The sequence below is a fragment of the Naumovozyma dairenensis genome, chromosome 10 (assembly GCF_000227115.2).
Source record: "Naumovozyma dairenensis CBS 421 chromosome 10, complete genome".
NCBI lineage: Eukaryota > Fungi > Ascomycota > Saccharomycetes > Saccharomycetales > Saccharomycetaceae > Naumovozyma > Naumovozyma dairenensis.
Window position 1 is genome coordinate 83,192 of NC_016488.1, and position 16,661 is coordinate 99,852.

The following is a 16,661-nucleotide window of genomic DNA, read 5'->3' on the forward strand; positions in this document are numbered from 1 at the left end:
AGAACTTGAGTCTTCTCTCCTTTGAAGATGGAAAGCACTTTTTTCTTTATCCTCAATAGAGTGTGATGGAACTTTTAAAGTAATTTTATGCGAACAGTTTTCTCTTAAAACTTTTCTCCCCTTTTTTGCGTCCAGGGAAAAGTTTTAAAAAGTATAATCTAAATTTTATGATATATAGAACCTTCTGTACGCATTCCTATCCATTTCCATAAAGTTGAAAATATCAAGCCTATTTATTCAACTTCAGATACATGTTGTATTGTGGCATGAAGATCTTCTTCCTCCAATTAAAAGGGATATTCATATTATGGTCATTCATGTTGCCTAATTGGGGAACTTACCCCAATATATTTTTTTATTTAGTTAGTTACGGAGTTTGGAACTTCCGCAGGTTTCCCCTATTTATTTTTATATATTTATATTATATTTTATTTTATATTTAGCCGCCGAGAGCAAAACTCCGCGGAGTTCTCATCATTCTCGGAGACAATCGCTGGGCTGAAATGCGGTTATTATTCGGTACGTAAATACAGATGAGGGGAATTTAGTTTTATCAATGATTAATTATCACAGAAGAAATTTTAATCAACGATCATACATATCGTTAATATAATTGTCATTTATTTGCAATAATAACCAATATCTACCATTAAGGTAAATTTCTTGGGTCATTCTTTGATTTTGTAGTGATGCTTATCCTTTCTGTAGTGTTCGGAGTTCCTTACCATATTCTCTTTTAAAGAGGACACCGTGAAAGGAATATATGCTGGATCCTTTTATTATTTAAATATCCTTACAGTCAAGCCATATTGGATAGCAATGGCTTTGTGTATGCTGTAAAACTACCAACAAGAATATCATGATGTTCAAATTAATTCTTGACTGTTTGTTTTAAGGTGAGATAGTGCAAAAAGCAGCGAGGTGACAAGATTAACGCATATATTAAAAAAATTATGATAAATAGCTAACACGAGAGTTGCAACAATGATGATGTTATATTAGTGTTTATTCTCTATTTTTTTTTATGTTTTCAACAAGACATTTTCTGTTTTGTAATACTTTACTTCTCAATATATATATGCTATGGGTACTGACGAATCATCTTATGTAAGTACTCTGTTGTATTTACTTAGTTACTTCTTTGCTTACTTAATGGCGAACAAACATATTTAAGAAAAGACTAATCGTTAGAGTAAAGAAAAAGTATAGTTTGTATATGCAATAAATAAGTTGGTAACGTGTATAAATTATAAAAGAGATAGAGAGAAAAAAATCCATTAAGTGTCATAAGTGGAGTCGTTTTTGTTGTTGATTTTGGTGAGAAATCGTATGACAGGGGTAGTAACATAAAAATACTTATTCAAAAGTAGCTACTTTTCTACCAACACGACCACGATCAAAATCAATATCGAATTTGGAATTTATAACGTTTTGTTTTCTTGATTCTGGTCTTGAACTTGCTACAGAAGGAGATCTTGAAATTGAAGGGGTAGAGGAAGAGAATTCTCCCTCTGAGGAATCATCTAATGAATGATGAGGGTGAATTTGGAAAATTTGATGACCAATATTTAATTTCTCCTTAACTGTTGGGACAGATAATGCTTCACTTGAATGAGTACCATTTGGATCATTTGCTTTAGTAATTTCAGCTAACCTTGACGCAATATTACTTAAGGATGGGGTTGAAGAGACACTTCTGCTTCCACTATTACTACCGTTACCACCACCACCACCACCCATATGAGGATCTAAATCAAAGAATGCTGTATTTGGTAAGTTTCTACTGGAACGTTTATTAACTGGGGTATGTGATGATAAGGGAGTACCATTTAGAGCATTATCCAATTTATATAATCTATCCACAGAGGGAGATATCTTAATACCATTTTTATTTCTTGAAGTTTCACGAATTAATCTCCAGTATGATTTGAATTCATTTAAGACATAACGTAACATATAGATTAATCTTTTACCTTGTCTAAATTGAGATGTGATAGTTAAATCACATTGATCATCTTTAATTATGTAACCAACACCAAACCCTTGTGGAACAGCGGGGGTAATACCAAAAGTTATCGTGGCTGCATTCCCACAATTAGCAATAATTAATTCAGGTTGTGAAAATGGAGCAATTAATGGGTTTTCGAAAACGTCATTAGCTAATTTTTTATCTTCTTCAGTAAATTCTATACCAAAATGGTTATGGAATTTATAAAGATATTTCAAAGCATTAAAATGTTTTTCAAAAGTATGACCCTTTTTTGCTAATTTAATATTTTCATTATGTTTTTGACAAGTTTGAATGAATTTTTCCAATTTTGTTTGATTATCAGTTGATGTGGAAATAAACATTTGACATAATTCTAATAAATCTTGATTTTGTATATTAACAAAAGTTGATCTTGAATTTTTGAAAGCTCTTGTTGAAATTGGTTCAAATCCGAATACCATCTTCCCATACAGAGCGTAATGAGCCACTTGTAATGCAATTTGAACCATTGAATCTGGTTTAATACCTAATCTTTGAGCAGATCTACGACCAATTGGGATGGAAGAATGTACAATGTCATATTTCGATATTAAATCAGCTAATTTTGTTTCAGATAAATGAACATGAGTATTCAAGATATTACTAAATGACCAATCGATCTTTTGTACGATATTGATCGGATCAAATTTACTTGCTTCCATAGCTACTTCTGAAGATTTTAAAGCCGACCATAATGAAAATTGTGGATCACCAGCGTTAACTTCTCTTGCTAATCTTAGAACGGATTCTGTATAAGTTTCTGAAATGAATCTAAGGACTACAGATCCATCACAAGTAAATGAATCCCAAATGATAGCAGCTTTAGAATCAGCAGTGACGACTAATTGTAATTTGTCATACCATCTTGAGACACATGAACCTACTTGATGACCTCTTTCATTGATTATGGATGTCCCATAAAATAATCTCTTGTTATCATCTTCATCTTTGACAGCTACGGATTCATCGAGGACGAGTACGAAAAGTGCAGAATCGATTAATGCTAATTCTTGAGGATATCTTTTTTGTAATCTCTTTCTAGCATATTTCCAATTTCTAAATGAATGAGAAGTCAAACTGCCCAATGCGGTAGATTTCTTGAATGAGTATGATTCATGAGAGTCAAATAAGATATGGTTGAACAGTTTTGTTAATTGTTTAGTGGAATAAATATTTTTATTTTCATGATCCAACACTGTGACTATGTAATATTGGCCCTTAGATATGATAAGGATATGTTTTGATTCTGTATCGCGTTCAATTGTAATACCATGGCGGCTAAATATATCATTTTCATCTTCCTCTCCTTCTGTTTCTGTGGTGGAGTTTGAGCTTTTACTTAACGAAGGTTTAGCATCATTATCATCTGAGGATGATTCTTTATCATCATCATCATCGTCTTCTTCTTCTTCTTCTTCTTCTTCAAGATCTGAGGCAGTATAAGGTTTATTTAGATCGAAATTTTCCACTTCACCTTGTTGGAAAACGGGGCATCTAGTGGTACCGAATAGATTATTATAAGGAGCCATGGATAGAGGGTTCCCATTTCTTGAGTTAAAATCAGGTGATAGTACGTTTTGTTTCAAAGCGGAAATGAATCGTAAAGCAGAATGAACCAATACAGCAGATCTATCTGCTTGTGAGATATCAGGTATAGCATCATCTGCTAGAACTAAGAATGGATTTCTTGGTAAGATATCGTCATTGATTTCTGTGGTGGAGGTATGATTATTAATATCTAGATGCAACTTATCTAAATAACAATCATTATTTTCATAATATGATTTCAATTTTGATTGTAATTTGGAAGCTGCATCAGATGAAACGAATGCATTTAAAGAGGAAGTCAATTGTTCAATTTGAATCGGATCTAATGGATGTTTATAGTACCCATCCGCATAATATAATGGTTCTAGACTTTTCTTCAAACTTTCCAAAGTAGCATCCAATTCAGGTAGCGGTAAGTTTGGTAAAGAGTTTTCGTATTGGAATGTATGTGGTGTTGGGGTCTCACTTGTTGAGCTAGTCATTAGTGTCTCTTTATATGCTGTTTGTCGATGGTCTTTTTGTGTGTGTATTTCGCATAAACCTGAATGTTTGTTAACATACACCCTTTGTTCCTAGAGGTCTCTTAAATATAGTTTTATGGTTTTCAAACTTGTATGATCTGGTTATGGTTGGAGTAACATGGTTAGTCAAAAACAAGCCCAATACGTACTAATTCTACCTACTATACTTGTTATACGTATACTAAGTATATAAGATGATGGTTTATTGACTATTATTTCACTTGCCAAGATGCATGACCTTTTTTCAAGTTACGTTACGTTACGTTACGCACTTTTCTCTCCATGCATGACTCTCTCTCTCTCTCTGAATGTGTCTCACTCTCACTCTCACTCTCACTCACTCTTTCTCCTTTTGAAATTTTCCCGGAACTCGTTCGGTGGTCCGGAAAAATGTCCAATCGAGAAAGATTCAAAGACGAATACTAGTGTACTTTCCCGGTACCGGAGATGGGGGTAGAGCAAGGGTCACGTGACAGGAACCGGTGTCAACTGAAAGCGTCACATATGGAGGCGACGCTAATATACTTCGCTTTCTTCACTGTAGTTGGTTCCACATTCGTTTCCTTTCAATAGTGCTATGCAACTGAGCCATATTTTGATGGGTTTTTTCTTTCACTGTTACTCTTGTTTGATTTTTACAGGCCTCAAGTCAGTGCTGTAGTTCTTTATGGGATTGTATGCTTGCGCTCAGGCATCGGACAGGTCGAAATATTTCCCTTTCCGTATCTGCCCTTCCATTATTGACCCCATTCAATTGATAGATGGTAAAAGAACCACTTGATTTTATCACTATGTTTGGTAAGTACTAAGATAAAACATTGGTAGTTCAGCTTGATTAATGTACTCTGTACATTCCCTCAATTCGTGACAGATATATCCAGAGAAAACTAGATTTTTTCGTTTATGGTTTGATTTCATGGACAATATTTTGTTTTTTAATAATAACAATTAAGATAAACGTTGTAAGCATATAATATTAATCCTCAGTAAATTTAAAAGAGTAACACACAATTATAGTATGGTAAAAAAGGGAAAAATATTATCTAATTCAATCATGGAACAAATTTTTTACGCCACACATAATATTATTAACTGCTAATGGCAAAGATCCATCACCAGATAAAAAGGACAACAGTTGAAAGAATGGTAGTTAATGCAAGAAAGGATTTCAACGGTTCCTCGATTTTTAATCGAAAAAAAATGCACTAAATCTATGTTTACGTTGAAAGAAATACACTGCTCACAGCAGGAAGAAACAAATGTTCTTAAATCATAATAAGCATCAATGAATCCTCCCACTCTTGAATCGATTCGTTATTGGTAAAGAATATCGATTAACTCGAGATGCCAATTGTGGTATGCCTCGGTGGTATACGGAAAATTGTAATCGGTGTGTTAGGTACCTTCGTTAGTTCAAGTGCAACTAAAAGCAGCAAGTTTAAAAGGGTAAAGAATTATTGGAGCTAGTATGGAAGCTTTTTCGTCACTACCAAAATATCAACATCATTTTGTTTTTGCGTTAAAAACGGATCGTACTTGTTTTGTTATCAATATTAAGCCTTTCGGAAAATTTACCATTGAGCTTGAGATGTATCCTCTAAGTTCAACCTACGTATTTGATAATAGTATTACGTATGAGTGCCAATTTGAAAAAAATCTGCATATTCCAATAGATGGTAAGGTTTGTGATATAATATATGATCATTATTGCATGTATCAAACCGCTCTGTTGGTCAGGTAACTCTGAAAATTGTTCTTTCGTTGATACAGGGGAAATCATTAGGGCTCTTAATTTTAGTTTTCGCAAATCCACTCTATACGTAGTGCTTTTATATATTGAGTTATGCTTATGTCCTATATTAAATTCATATGTGATAGTAACTTATTTTGGGCATGATAGATTTACGTATATTCTTGTTTTATTCCAATTGTTTCATGTGAAAATGTGACCATATGAATATTTCAATTGTTATGAATGAATGTGAAATGTTTGTTTGTTTGTTTGTTTGTTTGTTTGTTAATTTGTTTTGTTCGTTTTAGATGCCGCAGCGTCATTCTCTACTGAACTTTTTAATGGCTTAGTGTGAATCTTGATTGGAAGAACAAATTACAGATAGATAGGTAAATAGAATTATATATATATATATATATATATTCATTTATTTATTGAGTAGGTTGGGTTTTTTAATGGTTTAAATTTAGTGATACTTTGTTATTAGAGAGAAGTTGGAACAATAGTGGTAGAAATGGTTTTGACAAAATTAAGGTTAATCGAGATAGTGAATAGTTATGATACAAGATTGAAGCATATATGGTATCTAGTAGTTATTGCTACATTCTGTTCTAGTAATCAACCTAATGATATTGCAATCATTTATCTATACGTTATGTTAAGATGTTTGCCTCAATATCAAGACATGGATGTAAATGAGTTGAGTGATTGTGTATTCCAATTATTTGACCGAATTGATACGGAAAATAGGTTGGAAGAGATAAACCGATATTTTGATATAAATAAGAATAATTTTGATAATTCTACCATAGATACCTTACGAACTATAACTGATAAGTTTAAAGAAACATTATTGAAATGTAGTGCTATTTGTGGATTACCCAAATGTATTAATGGATTGACTGTATTAAAAAGTGTAACACCAACAATTGTACTAGATAATATTGACATCGTTGATCCATATAGTCCGGTTAATGATAGAGATTCATTATTTGCGCGTTCTTCGTTATTGAAAAGAGGCAAAAGTGCTGATGTGTTGGAAAATGATGATATTAATAATGGTATTGATCATTGGAATTTAATCTATAATAAAGTTTCAAGTCGAGTTGCTAATAATTTAAATCAAAGTTATCCAGATTTATGGTATTTCATCATTAAAGATATTTATGGATCATTATTATCAAACAATGAGGTGTTAAATAATAAAGAAACAAGTATAATTGTTATTAGTTCATTAATTCCACAAGATGTAAATGCCCAATTAAAAGGACATTTAAGAGGAGCCCTCAATGTTGGATGTACTATTGAAATAATTAAGTCAGTTCGTGAACTTTCAATCTTATGTTGTAAATGGTGTAATATAAATTGGCAAACAGAAATCAGTAAGCTATGAAAAAAAAAAAAAAAAAAAAAGGAGAGAGATGTGAACAACACATTATGAACGTAAACATTTTTTAAAATTTTAAATAATAATTACATATATTTATTTATTTTTTTTTCTTTTTTTCTTTATTTCGATTCAAGCATATTTACTAATAGTTTCTAATTCCAAAAGATATTTATTTTCTTTAAATTTTTGATCCTTTGAATCACTTTTCAAATATTTCCAACCTAGAACTTTTTGACACATTTGACATTCAATATCACAAATTTTATAAATCCCCGTTGCCATTGGTTTTGTTCTAATGGTCCCTTCAATGATATTTATAACTTTATTAATCAAATAAGCGTTACCTAATCTTCCTCTATAATCTTTTGACATAATTTCATTTGATGATGATAAATGCATCTTACAATGTTTACATGCGTAGGTGATACCAGGTTTTTTCTCGGTCATTTTGATATCGAAATCCTCATTGATATTGTTATTATTATTATTTCTATTTTGATGAATATGATGATAATAATAATAGTAGTAGAGATAAACTTGACTTTTCATAACTTTATTTGTAGTAGTGGTAGCATTGTTTCTTCTTGATCCGTTGGTATTTGTACTATTACTATTTCTTGAAAAGAAGTCTTGTTGAAGGTTGAAATCAAATGATGGGATGTTATTGAACCTATTTGATGTTTGTTCTATATATTTTGGAGAATATATTCCCATCTTTTTATGCTTTTTTTTTCTTTGGAGATTTGCTTTTATTCACACAAAGAGAAGATACTTGAAAAGAAGAGTAGTTTTCAAGTCCTTCAATTTTAAGTTGTTCTGAGAGAAAAAAGAATAATAATACGGATTTATAGTACTTATGATAAGAAGGAGAGGGATGTTTATTAGGTAGACGATTGACAAGTGTCTTCTGGAAAAGTCAGACACTACACTACTACTGAGAGGGTGAAGAAAAAATGGAAATATTAACGTTATATAAGAAACTGGGTATAGCTTGCGTATATGTATAAATATACATAGTGTAGATATATATATATATGTGGGATCCGCCGTATCAAGACGGGGTGAGCACATCTTGAATGTTTTATATTACATAAGAGGATACTTAATATGTGATGTAAGCAAGAGAAGCGGCGGCGGCGGCGGCGGCGGCGAAGGAAGTGGCTGTGTGCCATGTATATATATATATATATATATATATGTATGTATGTATGTATGGACATGACTATGTGTGTGAATAGAAGTGTAAATTGTAATATGGATTCTATTTACTCTATCCCATTCCTTTTCACGACAACTTGTCTACATAAAGCAGTTTTATATAAAGTAATAAGATGCAGTTACAGTTATAGTGGAATGCACATCCCCCCTCCCCCCCCTGGTGGTGGAGAAGAGAATGTGCAATCACCACTGTACAGTATACTTTACAGTTTACAGTTACAGTTGTAGCCTCACCTACATTCTTACATATACAACACGCATACGCAATACAGAGCTATTGTTTCATAATTACGTAACCTCGCATATCACGTATATAATTTATATTTATATTTATATTTACAGAGTGTCACCATTCCCGGACAGCCGGCTGTGCCAGCTAACAACGACAGCCCAAAACGACACACAGCAGCTTACGTCCGACGGAGACCGCGGAGACCAGGAGATCGTGTAGTGCGTACGCGGACATGTCTCTCTCTGTGCGGACATATGCAGAGAGACCCTACCAAAATGTCCTTCGCCATGTCTCGTATTTTTGTATTGTTCCCACTGTTACCCCCGCAGAGAAAATGAAGGAAGGAATCCCCGTTTGCTAAGGGAAAAAAAAAAAAAAAACAAGGAAAAAAATATCTGAAAAATTTTTGGTCCTTTTGATCTCTATACAGTCAATAACGACAAGCTAGTATTCAACAGGGGTCATCATTATATACATACATACATATTCAATTCATTGCCAATTCATTTATCCCCCCTCAATTTTTTTTTGCTGTTCTGGTTATAAACTTAGGTTTAAAGTTGAAAAAACGCAAACTTATACGTGAAAAAAATCAAGCAATTAATTAATTAGCTTATAAGATCGTTATTTTCTTTCATCTCATCCTGAATTTTCCATTGTAACAATCAACAATTGATCAATTTTTAACGAATTCATCATTTCAAACCCAAATTCAGGAAAATCAAGGTGAAGAAGGATGGGACTCTGTGGTTCGAAGGAAGACGTAACAAACAACCAACAACAACAAAATGCAACCAATTCAAAGAAACCAAATGCAATACCCAATCAGAAACAAAGGCAAAGACAAACGCATATTAAAGATACCACTATTAATACTATAGCCAACAACTCCCAAAAGAACAACAACAACAACAACAACAACAACAACAAAGTTGCTACAGTGGCAGGCCCACCAACAACAACAAAACTAGTAACGAAAATCACTAAAAAATCACCATCACAAATAGAACAAGAAAACAAAATTGAAAAATCAAAAATAAATTCATATAAAAAAAATGCATCATCATCATCATCATCATCATCAGATAAAGAAACAAAAGTATTACTATTAGGAGCTGGTGAAAGTGGGAAATCTACCATATTACAACAATTGAAAATATTACATGGTAGTGGTTTTTCTCATGATGAATTATTGGAATTTATCCCCATAATCTATAATAACTTATTGGAAATTGGGAATGATTTGATTATCGCTAGAGAAAAATTTAATATTCCTATTGAATCATCATCATCATCATCCGTGACTCTTATAGATATAGAAAAATTTAAAGAATTTGCCTTGGAGCCTGATAATGGGACTGATGAAGACGAAGATGAAGATGATGACGACGAGAACGACGACGAGGACGAGGACAAGAACGACAAACATACAAAAGAAGAAGAAGACAATATCGAAATTAGAAGTAATAGTAATGATGATGATGATGATGATAATAATAATAATAATGACCCGAAAAAGCAAAAGACTAGAATAAAAATGATCTCAGAATTCCCTATGGAAATTGCAAATTTTTTGAAAGCATTATGGAATTTAAAAACAACTCAAGATTTAATTAAAAGTAATCATAGATCAGATTTCTATCTAATGGACTCTGGTCAATATTTCATGAAAAATTTGGATAGAATTGTTCAACCTGGTTATATACCAAACGTACAAGATATCTTACGTTCAAGACATAAAACATCGGGGATTTTCGATTTAAGAATAAATATGACATCAAATTTAAAATTACATTTATTCGATGTCGGGGGACAAAGATCTGAACGGAAAAAATGGATTCATTGTTTTGATAACGTCACTTTGATAATATATTGTATATCATTATCAGAATATGATCAATTTTTAATTGAAGATTCTTCACAAAATAGATTTCAAGAATCATTAATATTATTTGAAAATATTATTAATTCAAGGTGGTTTGCAAGAACATCAGTGATTTTATTCTTAAATAAAATTGATCTTTTCGCTGAAAAATTGAAAAAAATACCATTAGAAACTTATTTCCCAGATTATACAGGTGGACAAGATATTAATAAAGCAACAAAATATATCCTATGGAGATTTATGCAATTGAATAGAGCAAATTTAACTATTTATCCTCATGTGACACAAGCAACTGATACTTCCAATGTTAAACTGGTTTTTGCTGCAATTAAGGAAACAATATTGGAAAATAGTTTGAAAGATACAGGCGTGTTGTAATAATAATAATAATACATGACTGTTTTGTCTTGTTTTGTTTTGTTTTGTTTTGTTTTGTTGTGTTCTTTTATAACACTTTTACTTCTATGATTATTAATGATTTAATGATAAAGGCTGGCCAACAAATATATATATGTACATATGTGTATATTAATATTATAAAATAATTATTAATCTTTCTCTTTAACACAATCAAGAAATTATTAAATAACGATGTTTATGCCTCAAATGTTCAATCACTTATCTTCATTTTATTTTGCATATAAAAGATCGTTGTTCTTCTTTTGATCCCGAAAGGTATGAAATTTTCAACATAACATAATAGTATATCAATCATCGATTACCAGTGGTGAAAAAGAAACAACTTGCCAAGGAACTTTGATCCATAAAGAAAAACATAAACTTCCATTATAAGAAGCTCTAGCTGTATGAATCTACTCTTCACTTTTCCTCGCTAACCATTACTTGTATTCTTTAAAAGCGACGTCATTATTGCATGAACTTTACCTCTGAATTATAGACAAAACAACAAACAGCACCAACACCAACACCAACAAATAATGGACGACCAACAAAATGCTGACCAAAAAATGGGGATCAATCTTGCATTGGATCCAAATCTAATAAACTTAACATTATATAACCATCCAACGGCAACGCCTCTTAGTGGTTCAAATACTTCAACTACAGAACCCACCACTGCTCCTGCTACCACTACAACCGTTACAGATGCGAATGCTCTTGCGTCAAGTACAATCGTCAATAATGGTCAATCCATGGTTAAGAATCCATATGAAGTTTATGGACAAATGCCATTATCACAACTAATACCTTTAATATTACAAGAAAGGGGACAAGGTTTTAAATTCGTTGATCTTTCTGAAGAATTGCTAGCTCAAGAAATTGCTAATGATAAACAACGAACACAACTGAGTAATACCAACCCTCAAGATGAGCATACCAATGATAATGTAAATAATACCGAAGTACAACCACAAGAACAACAACAAGAAGAAGAATCCAACAATCCTGATTTAATGGATATTGATATGGAAAATGAACCAGAACAACAATCCCAATTACCCCTTAATGATACCTCTTTGAATACAATATCGAAGGAAAATCAAAATGAAAATAGTGCAACAGAAGCCGTCGGTGCAACGCAAAATCCAACCCTTACAATCCCAGAAACCTCTTTAACCCAAGAACAGTTCATAAAGATCAGAAAAGAAATGGTAGATAATATCAATATAGCAATGAATGAAACATCATTATCATTGGATTTTGTTTCCTTATTGTTATCCTCAGTTAGAGAAAATAATGCAAATTCTTCCATGTCCACTTTTTTGAAGAAAAATGTTCCAACCGGGACTTTAAATAGTGATAAAGTACCACATGTTCCTAAGCAAAAAGATGAATTAACTCAATTGGAAATCTCAAACAGAGGTTGGAAATTAAAATCTCTAAACGATTCAAGATTAATTTTAAAGGAAAATTATAATAAATTGAATAACTCTTTAACCATTGAACATTCATTTTGGAAAAAATTATCAAATCACATTAATAGTAATGATATCATTTTTAAATTAAGAGATAAATCTACGGGACAAAGATCACTAGGTATCAAATATGGCTATGAAGATTCAGGTTCCACATATAAAATGGATAGAGGTGTTGCAATCTTGAGAACCAATCCAACTACAGGTAAATTAGAATTGAAACCATTTTCAACTAGTAAGAATACTAAAATGTCTTCTTCTTCTTCTTCCTCAAACGACACTATTAAAGGTCTAGAAAAATTTATCAGAATTAGAATTTTTACAAAGATTGAATCAGAGGACGATTATATTTTAAGCGGTGAATCATTCAGTGATATCGAAAGTCGGAGTGGCAATAAAAATGCTAACGATTATAGTAATAATGATGATTCTATCTCAGATGAGGATGAAGATATTAGGGCACAAATTGAAAATTTAAAGAAATTCATCATTGAGAAGGAGTTAATGTATCAATTAAAGAAGGAATGTTCGCATTTATTATCATATGGTGTCACTGTTGAGAATGAAAACAGGATTGTCATTGAACTGCCCAATGAAAAATTCGAAATCGAGTTATTATCTTTTGATGATAATTCTCTAACAAATCATGACCGTGATGCTCCAAAAATCAATGATAAAAGAGCTAATTTAATATTAATTACCCTACGAATGTTATTAGTTGTGATGTTTAAGAAGAATCTAAGAAATAAACTTCTTTCTTCGAAAGTAAACAAATCTTTGAATATTGAAAAGGAAATATTATTAATAAGGCCGATCTTAGGAAGTATTAGACATTCTAATTATAAAATGTTACTTAAGAAGATAATGAAAAGTTATGTATTAGATATTGTCCCAGAATCTACTCTAGAAGAAAGTACATTGCCATCAAGCACCGAGCATATTCAAGACCATGGGAATACCCATCAAATGGATAGACATATTGTTAAATTGACGAAAGATATTACTGCGTTTGATCACATACTTAATATTGCGAAAACATTGTTCCAAATCTCTCTGCCGAATAAGGGAAGAATAACAATTATACTAGAAAGTACGAATTATTGTAATGCCGTTGTTAACATAAAGTATGTCTCACAGGATAATACCACTACCTTTGATTCAAACTTTGCAGAATTTAAAGAAGTGGAAGAGTTCTTGCATTTCATAATATCTGAATATGTAAAAGAAAGGAATTGATACTCGTAAAAGATTAGGGTATCTTTTTATAAACGAACGGCATTAAAACATATTTATATCGTTTTTTTATTTTGACAGATTCAATGAATAGGTATCTCCATCATTCATAACGAACTGCTGCACCTTATGCCGTTATGCAGCTATTGCTTGGTTTTTACTGTATCAGAGATGGCATGACTATATTGTTACTATTCTATGTAGTCATGTTTTTAGACTACAAAATCCTTAATGTATTAAAGACGCGTTTTGTACATTTCTTTATAAATCAAAAATATACGTATAATGTACACTAAGCGGCAAAAGACAGCTGATAAAACGCTAGTTACTAACTCGATTGTGCTTTCAGTTGCAAAGCTTAAATCATTATAAAGACTCCAGTAGACAGTTATAGTTGATTTCAATTGATTGTTATTGAAGACATCAACACAAGACGACCAGCGCAACTAATTTATTAAACTAAAAAAAACCAAGATGGGTTACACATTAGCTATTTTAGGATGTGGTGTTATGGGTCAAGCTGTCCTTTCCGCAATCTATAATGCACCAAAGGCTGAATCTGAAGAGATTTTATCATTATATCCGTCAAAGATTATAACATGTAACCATGACGATGAAAGTGCTCAACAAGTCACTGATTTAATCAACACCTTCGACGAATCTCCAAACGGTATTGTTGTTGAATCCACATATGATCAAAACACCGGAGCTGTTAAGGAAGCCACTGTTATAATATTAGGCACCAAACCATATCTGGCTGAACCTGTCTTAAAGGGGGTTTCCGATGTCATCACTGATAAATTGCTTATTTCTTTAGCTGCTGGTTGGACTATCGGTCAATTACAAGATTATACCAAGAAAGTTTCAAGAGTTATGACCAATACGCCAGCTAAATATGGTTATGGTTGTGCTGTCGTCTCACATTCACCAGAAGTTGTTACCGAGGAAAAGCAATTGGTTAGTCAATTGATTGGCCATGTTGGTAAATATATTGAATTGCCTGAAAAGAATATGGATGCTGCTACTGCTCTTGTTGGATCAGGGCCGGCATTTGTTCTATTGATGTTAGAATCATTGATGGAAAGTGGTATTAAGATGGGGATTCCATTGAAAGAAAGTAGAGAATGTGCTATTAAAGTTCTTGAAGGGACCGCCAAAATGGTGGAGGAAAGTGGTATGCATCCAACCGTGTTGAAACATCAAGTTTGTACACCAGGCGGTACTACCATTGCTGGTTTATGTGTTATGGAAGATAAAGGTGTTAAGAGTGGTATCATTAGAGGTGTCGAAGAAGCTGCTAAAGTTGCAGCAGAACTAGGTAAGAAAAAATAATTGAATTTCCAATCAACCACCATGATTACAAAAACAAAAGTATGTAAGTAAGTTATCTATAAAAAATGCTATCATTAAGAGTTCTTATTGCTTATATGAACAAAATGGTATCTACAATGGGAGTATTATTGTTCCTTTGCTCATACATCTTAATCATATATAGTTTCCTAGGAAAACTAGTCATTATCAATAAATAGACGTCAAGATCAAGATGACCGTCTCTTTGTTGAAGTTTCGAGATAGTTTTGGTGACCGCGTTATATGTAAACCCAAACATTTTTATTTAAGCCTTTACACCCTCACATTCTCCTATTTTTATCTTTCTCGACAAAAAAATATATTTTTTAAAAAATTTCGGGTAATCCCATTTTAACGCTTTGGGGGGGGAGACCTTCCCTATTGTCCTTATGGATTTCGCCTTTTAGCTCGGCAAGCGTAATTACGTTTCTTCTGTCTAGCACAGGAAGATCAATCTATTCCGGTAGACAGAAGTCTCTGCCCACGCCTATGTTTACGATGGGACGCCATATTGTTAATCTTTCAGAATCGGGGAAAGCCGTCAGAACGGATAATCTTCTGAAATTTTGAAAGATCTAGTTTGAATTCTATCTTAGAGGAGCCTCGTAATACCTCCAAGATACAATACGCTATAGTTACCGTAGTGCTAGTGCTACTATTTTGAAAAATTCATGTAGTACTGTTTAAAGATTTTAATGTAGAACTTTTATACGTATTAATCTGTTGTTTAAAATACCTTCTTGAGTTGGACTTGTTTTTGTTTCATTTTTAAAAACCGATAAGAAATAAAAGAGCAGAACGTAAAAAATATCCAAGATGTCTGACGTTGAAACTCCAGTTGAAGTTCAAGAAGATTTCGAAGTTGTCGAAGAATTTACCCCAGTTGTTTTGGCTACTCCAATTCCAGAAGAAGTCCAACAAGCTCAAACTGAAATCAAACTTTTTAACAAGTGGTCCTTTGAAGATGTTGAAGTTAAAGATGCTTCCCTAGTTGACTACATCCAAGTTAGACAACCAATCTTTGTTTCCCACACTGCTGGCCGTTACGCCAACAAGAGATTCAGAAAGGCCCAATGTCCAATTATTGAAAGATTGACCAACTCCTTGATGATGAACGGTAGAAACAACGGTAAGAAATTAAAGGCTTTGAGAATCGTCAAGCACACCTTGGAAATTATTAACGTTTTGACCGATGCTAACCCATTACAAGTCGTTGTTGATGCCATTGCTAATACCGGTCCAAGAGAAGACACCACCAGAGTTGGTGGTGGTGGTGCCGCAAGAAGACAAGCTGTCGATGTTTCCCCATTGAGAAGAGTTAACCAAGCCATTGCTCTATTGACCATTGGTTCCAGAGAAGCTGCTTTCAGAAACATTAAGACCATTGCTGAAACTTTAGCCGAAGAATTGATTAACGCTGCTAAGGGTTCTTCTACTTCTTACGCTATCAAGAAGAAGGATGAATTAGAACGTGTTGCCAAGTCTAACCGTTAAAAAAAATCAACATATATTCAATATGTATATATCGTCTATTTTCTTTCTTTTCTTCCTATCTCTATACCAAAAATATCATCCTTAATTTTCTTTATATGTAATTAATTATTTATTACAATGAAAATAAAAAATAAAAATAAAAAAATACAATT

General features: G+C 32.6%; 7 protein-coding genes across 7 annotated transcripts; 5 read left to right on the forward strand and 2 right to left on the reverse strand.

The window, feature by feature from the left end:
* Positions 1 to 1,356: 1,356 nt before the first annotated feature.
* On the reverse strand, positions 1,357 to 4,059 carry YAT2 (carnitine O-acetyltransferase YAT2; the record flags this gene model as incomplete). The annotated part of the gene is made up of 1 exon (XM_003672133.1): positions 1,357 to 4,059. One exon carries the CDS (start codon positions 4,057 to 4,059, stop codon positions 1,357 to 1,359), a length of 2,703 nt encoding a protein of 900 aa, XP_003672181.1.
* A 2,285-nt stretch (positions 4,060 to 6,344) lies between these two features.
* On the forward strand, positions 6,345 to 7,223 carry NDAI0J00470 (carboxymuconolactone decarboxylase family protein; the record flags this gene model as incomplete). The annotated part of the gene is made up of 1 exon (XM_003672134.1): positions 6,345 to 7,223. The coding sequence occupies one exon, from the start codon at positions 6,345 to 6,347 to the stop codon at positions 7,221 to 7,223; it is 879 nt and encodes a 292-aa protein (XP_003672182.1).
* Positions 7,224 to 7,349: 126 nt separating this feature from the next.
* On the reverse strand, positions 7,350 to 7,934 carry MOH1 (Moh1p; the record flags this gene model as incomplete). The annotated part of the gene is made up of 1 exon (XM_003672135.1): positions 7,350 to 7,934. One exon carries the CDS (start codon positions 7,932 to 7,934, stop codon positions 7,350 to 7,352), a length of 585 nt encoding a protein of 194 aa, XP_003672183.1.
* A 1,472-nt stretch (positions 7,935 to 9,406) lies between these two features.
* On the forward strand, positions 9,407 to 10,933 carry GPA2 (guanine nucleotide-binding protein subunit alpha; the record flags this gene model as incomplete). The annotated part of the gene is made up of 1 exon (XM_003672136.1): positions 9,407 to 10,933. One exon carries the CDS (start codon positions 9,407 to 9,409, stop codon positions 10,931 to 10,933), a length of 1,527 nt encoding a protein of 508 aa, XP_003672184.1.
* A 560-nt stretch (positions 10,934 to 11,493) lies between these two features.
* SRB4 (Srb4p) lies at positions 11,494 to 13,668 on the forward strand (the record flags this gene model as incomplete). The annotated part of the gene is made up of 1 exon (XM_003672137.1): positions 11,494 to 13,668. The coding sequence occupies one exon, from the start codon at positions 11,494 to 11,496 to the stop codon at positions 13,666 to 13,668; it is 2,175 nt and encodes a 724-aa protein (XP_003672185.1).
* A 471-nt stretch (positions 13,669 to 14,139) lies between these two features.
* PRO3 (pyrroline-5-carboxylate reductase) lies at positions 14,140 to 14,997 on the forward strand (the record flags this gene model as incomplete). Its single annotated transcript, XM_003672138.1, has 1 exon — positions 14,140 to 14,997. The coding sequence occupies one exon, from the start codon at positions 14,140 to 14,142 to the stop codon at positions 14,995 to 14,997; it is 858 nt and encodes a 285-aa protein (XP_003672186.1).
* Positions 14,998 to 15,831: 834 nt separating this feature from the next.
* Positions 15,832 to 16,509, forward strand: NDAI0J00520 (40S ribosomal protein uS7; the record flags this gene model as incomplete). The annotated part of the gene is made up of 1 exon (XM_003672139.1): positions 15,832 to 16,509. The coding sequence occupies one exon, from the start codon at positions 15,832 to 15,834 to the stop codon at positions 16,507 to 16,509; it is 678 nt and encodes a 225-aa protein (XP_003672187.1).
* Positions 16,510 to 16,661: the final 152 nt, after the last annotated feature.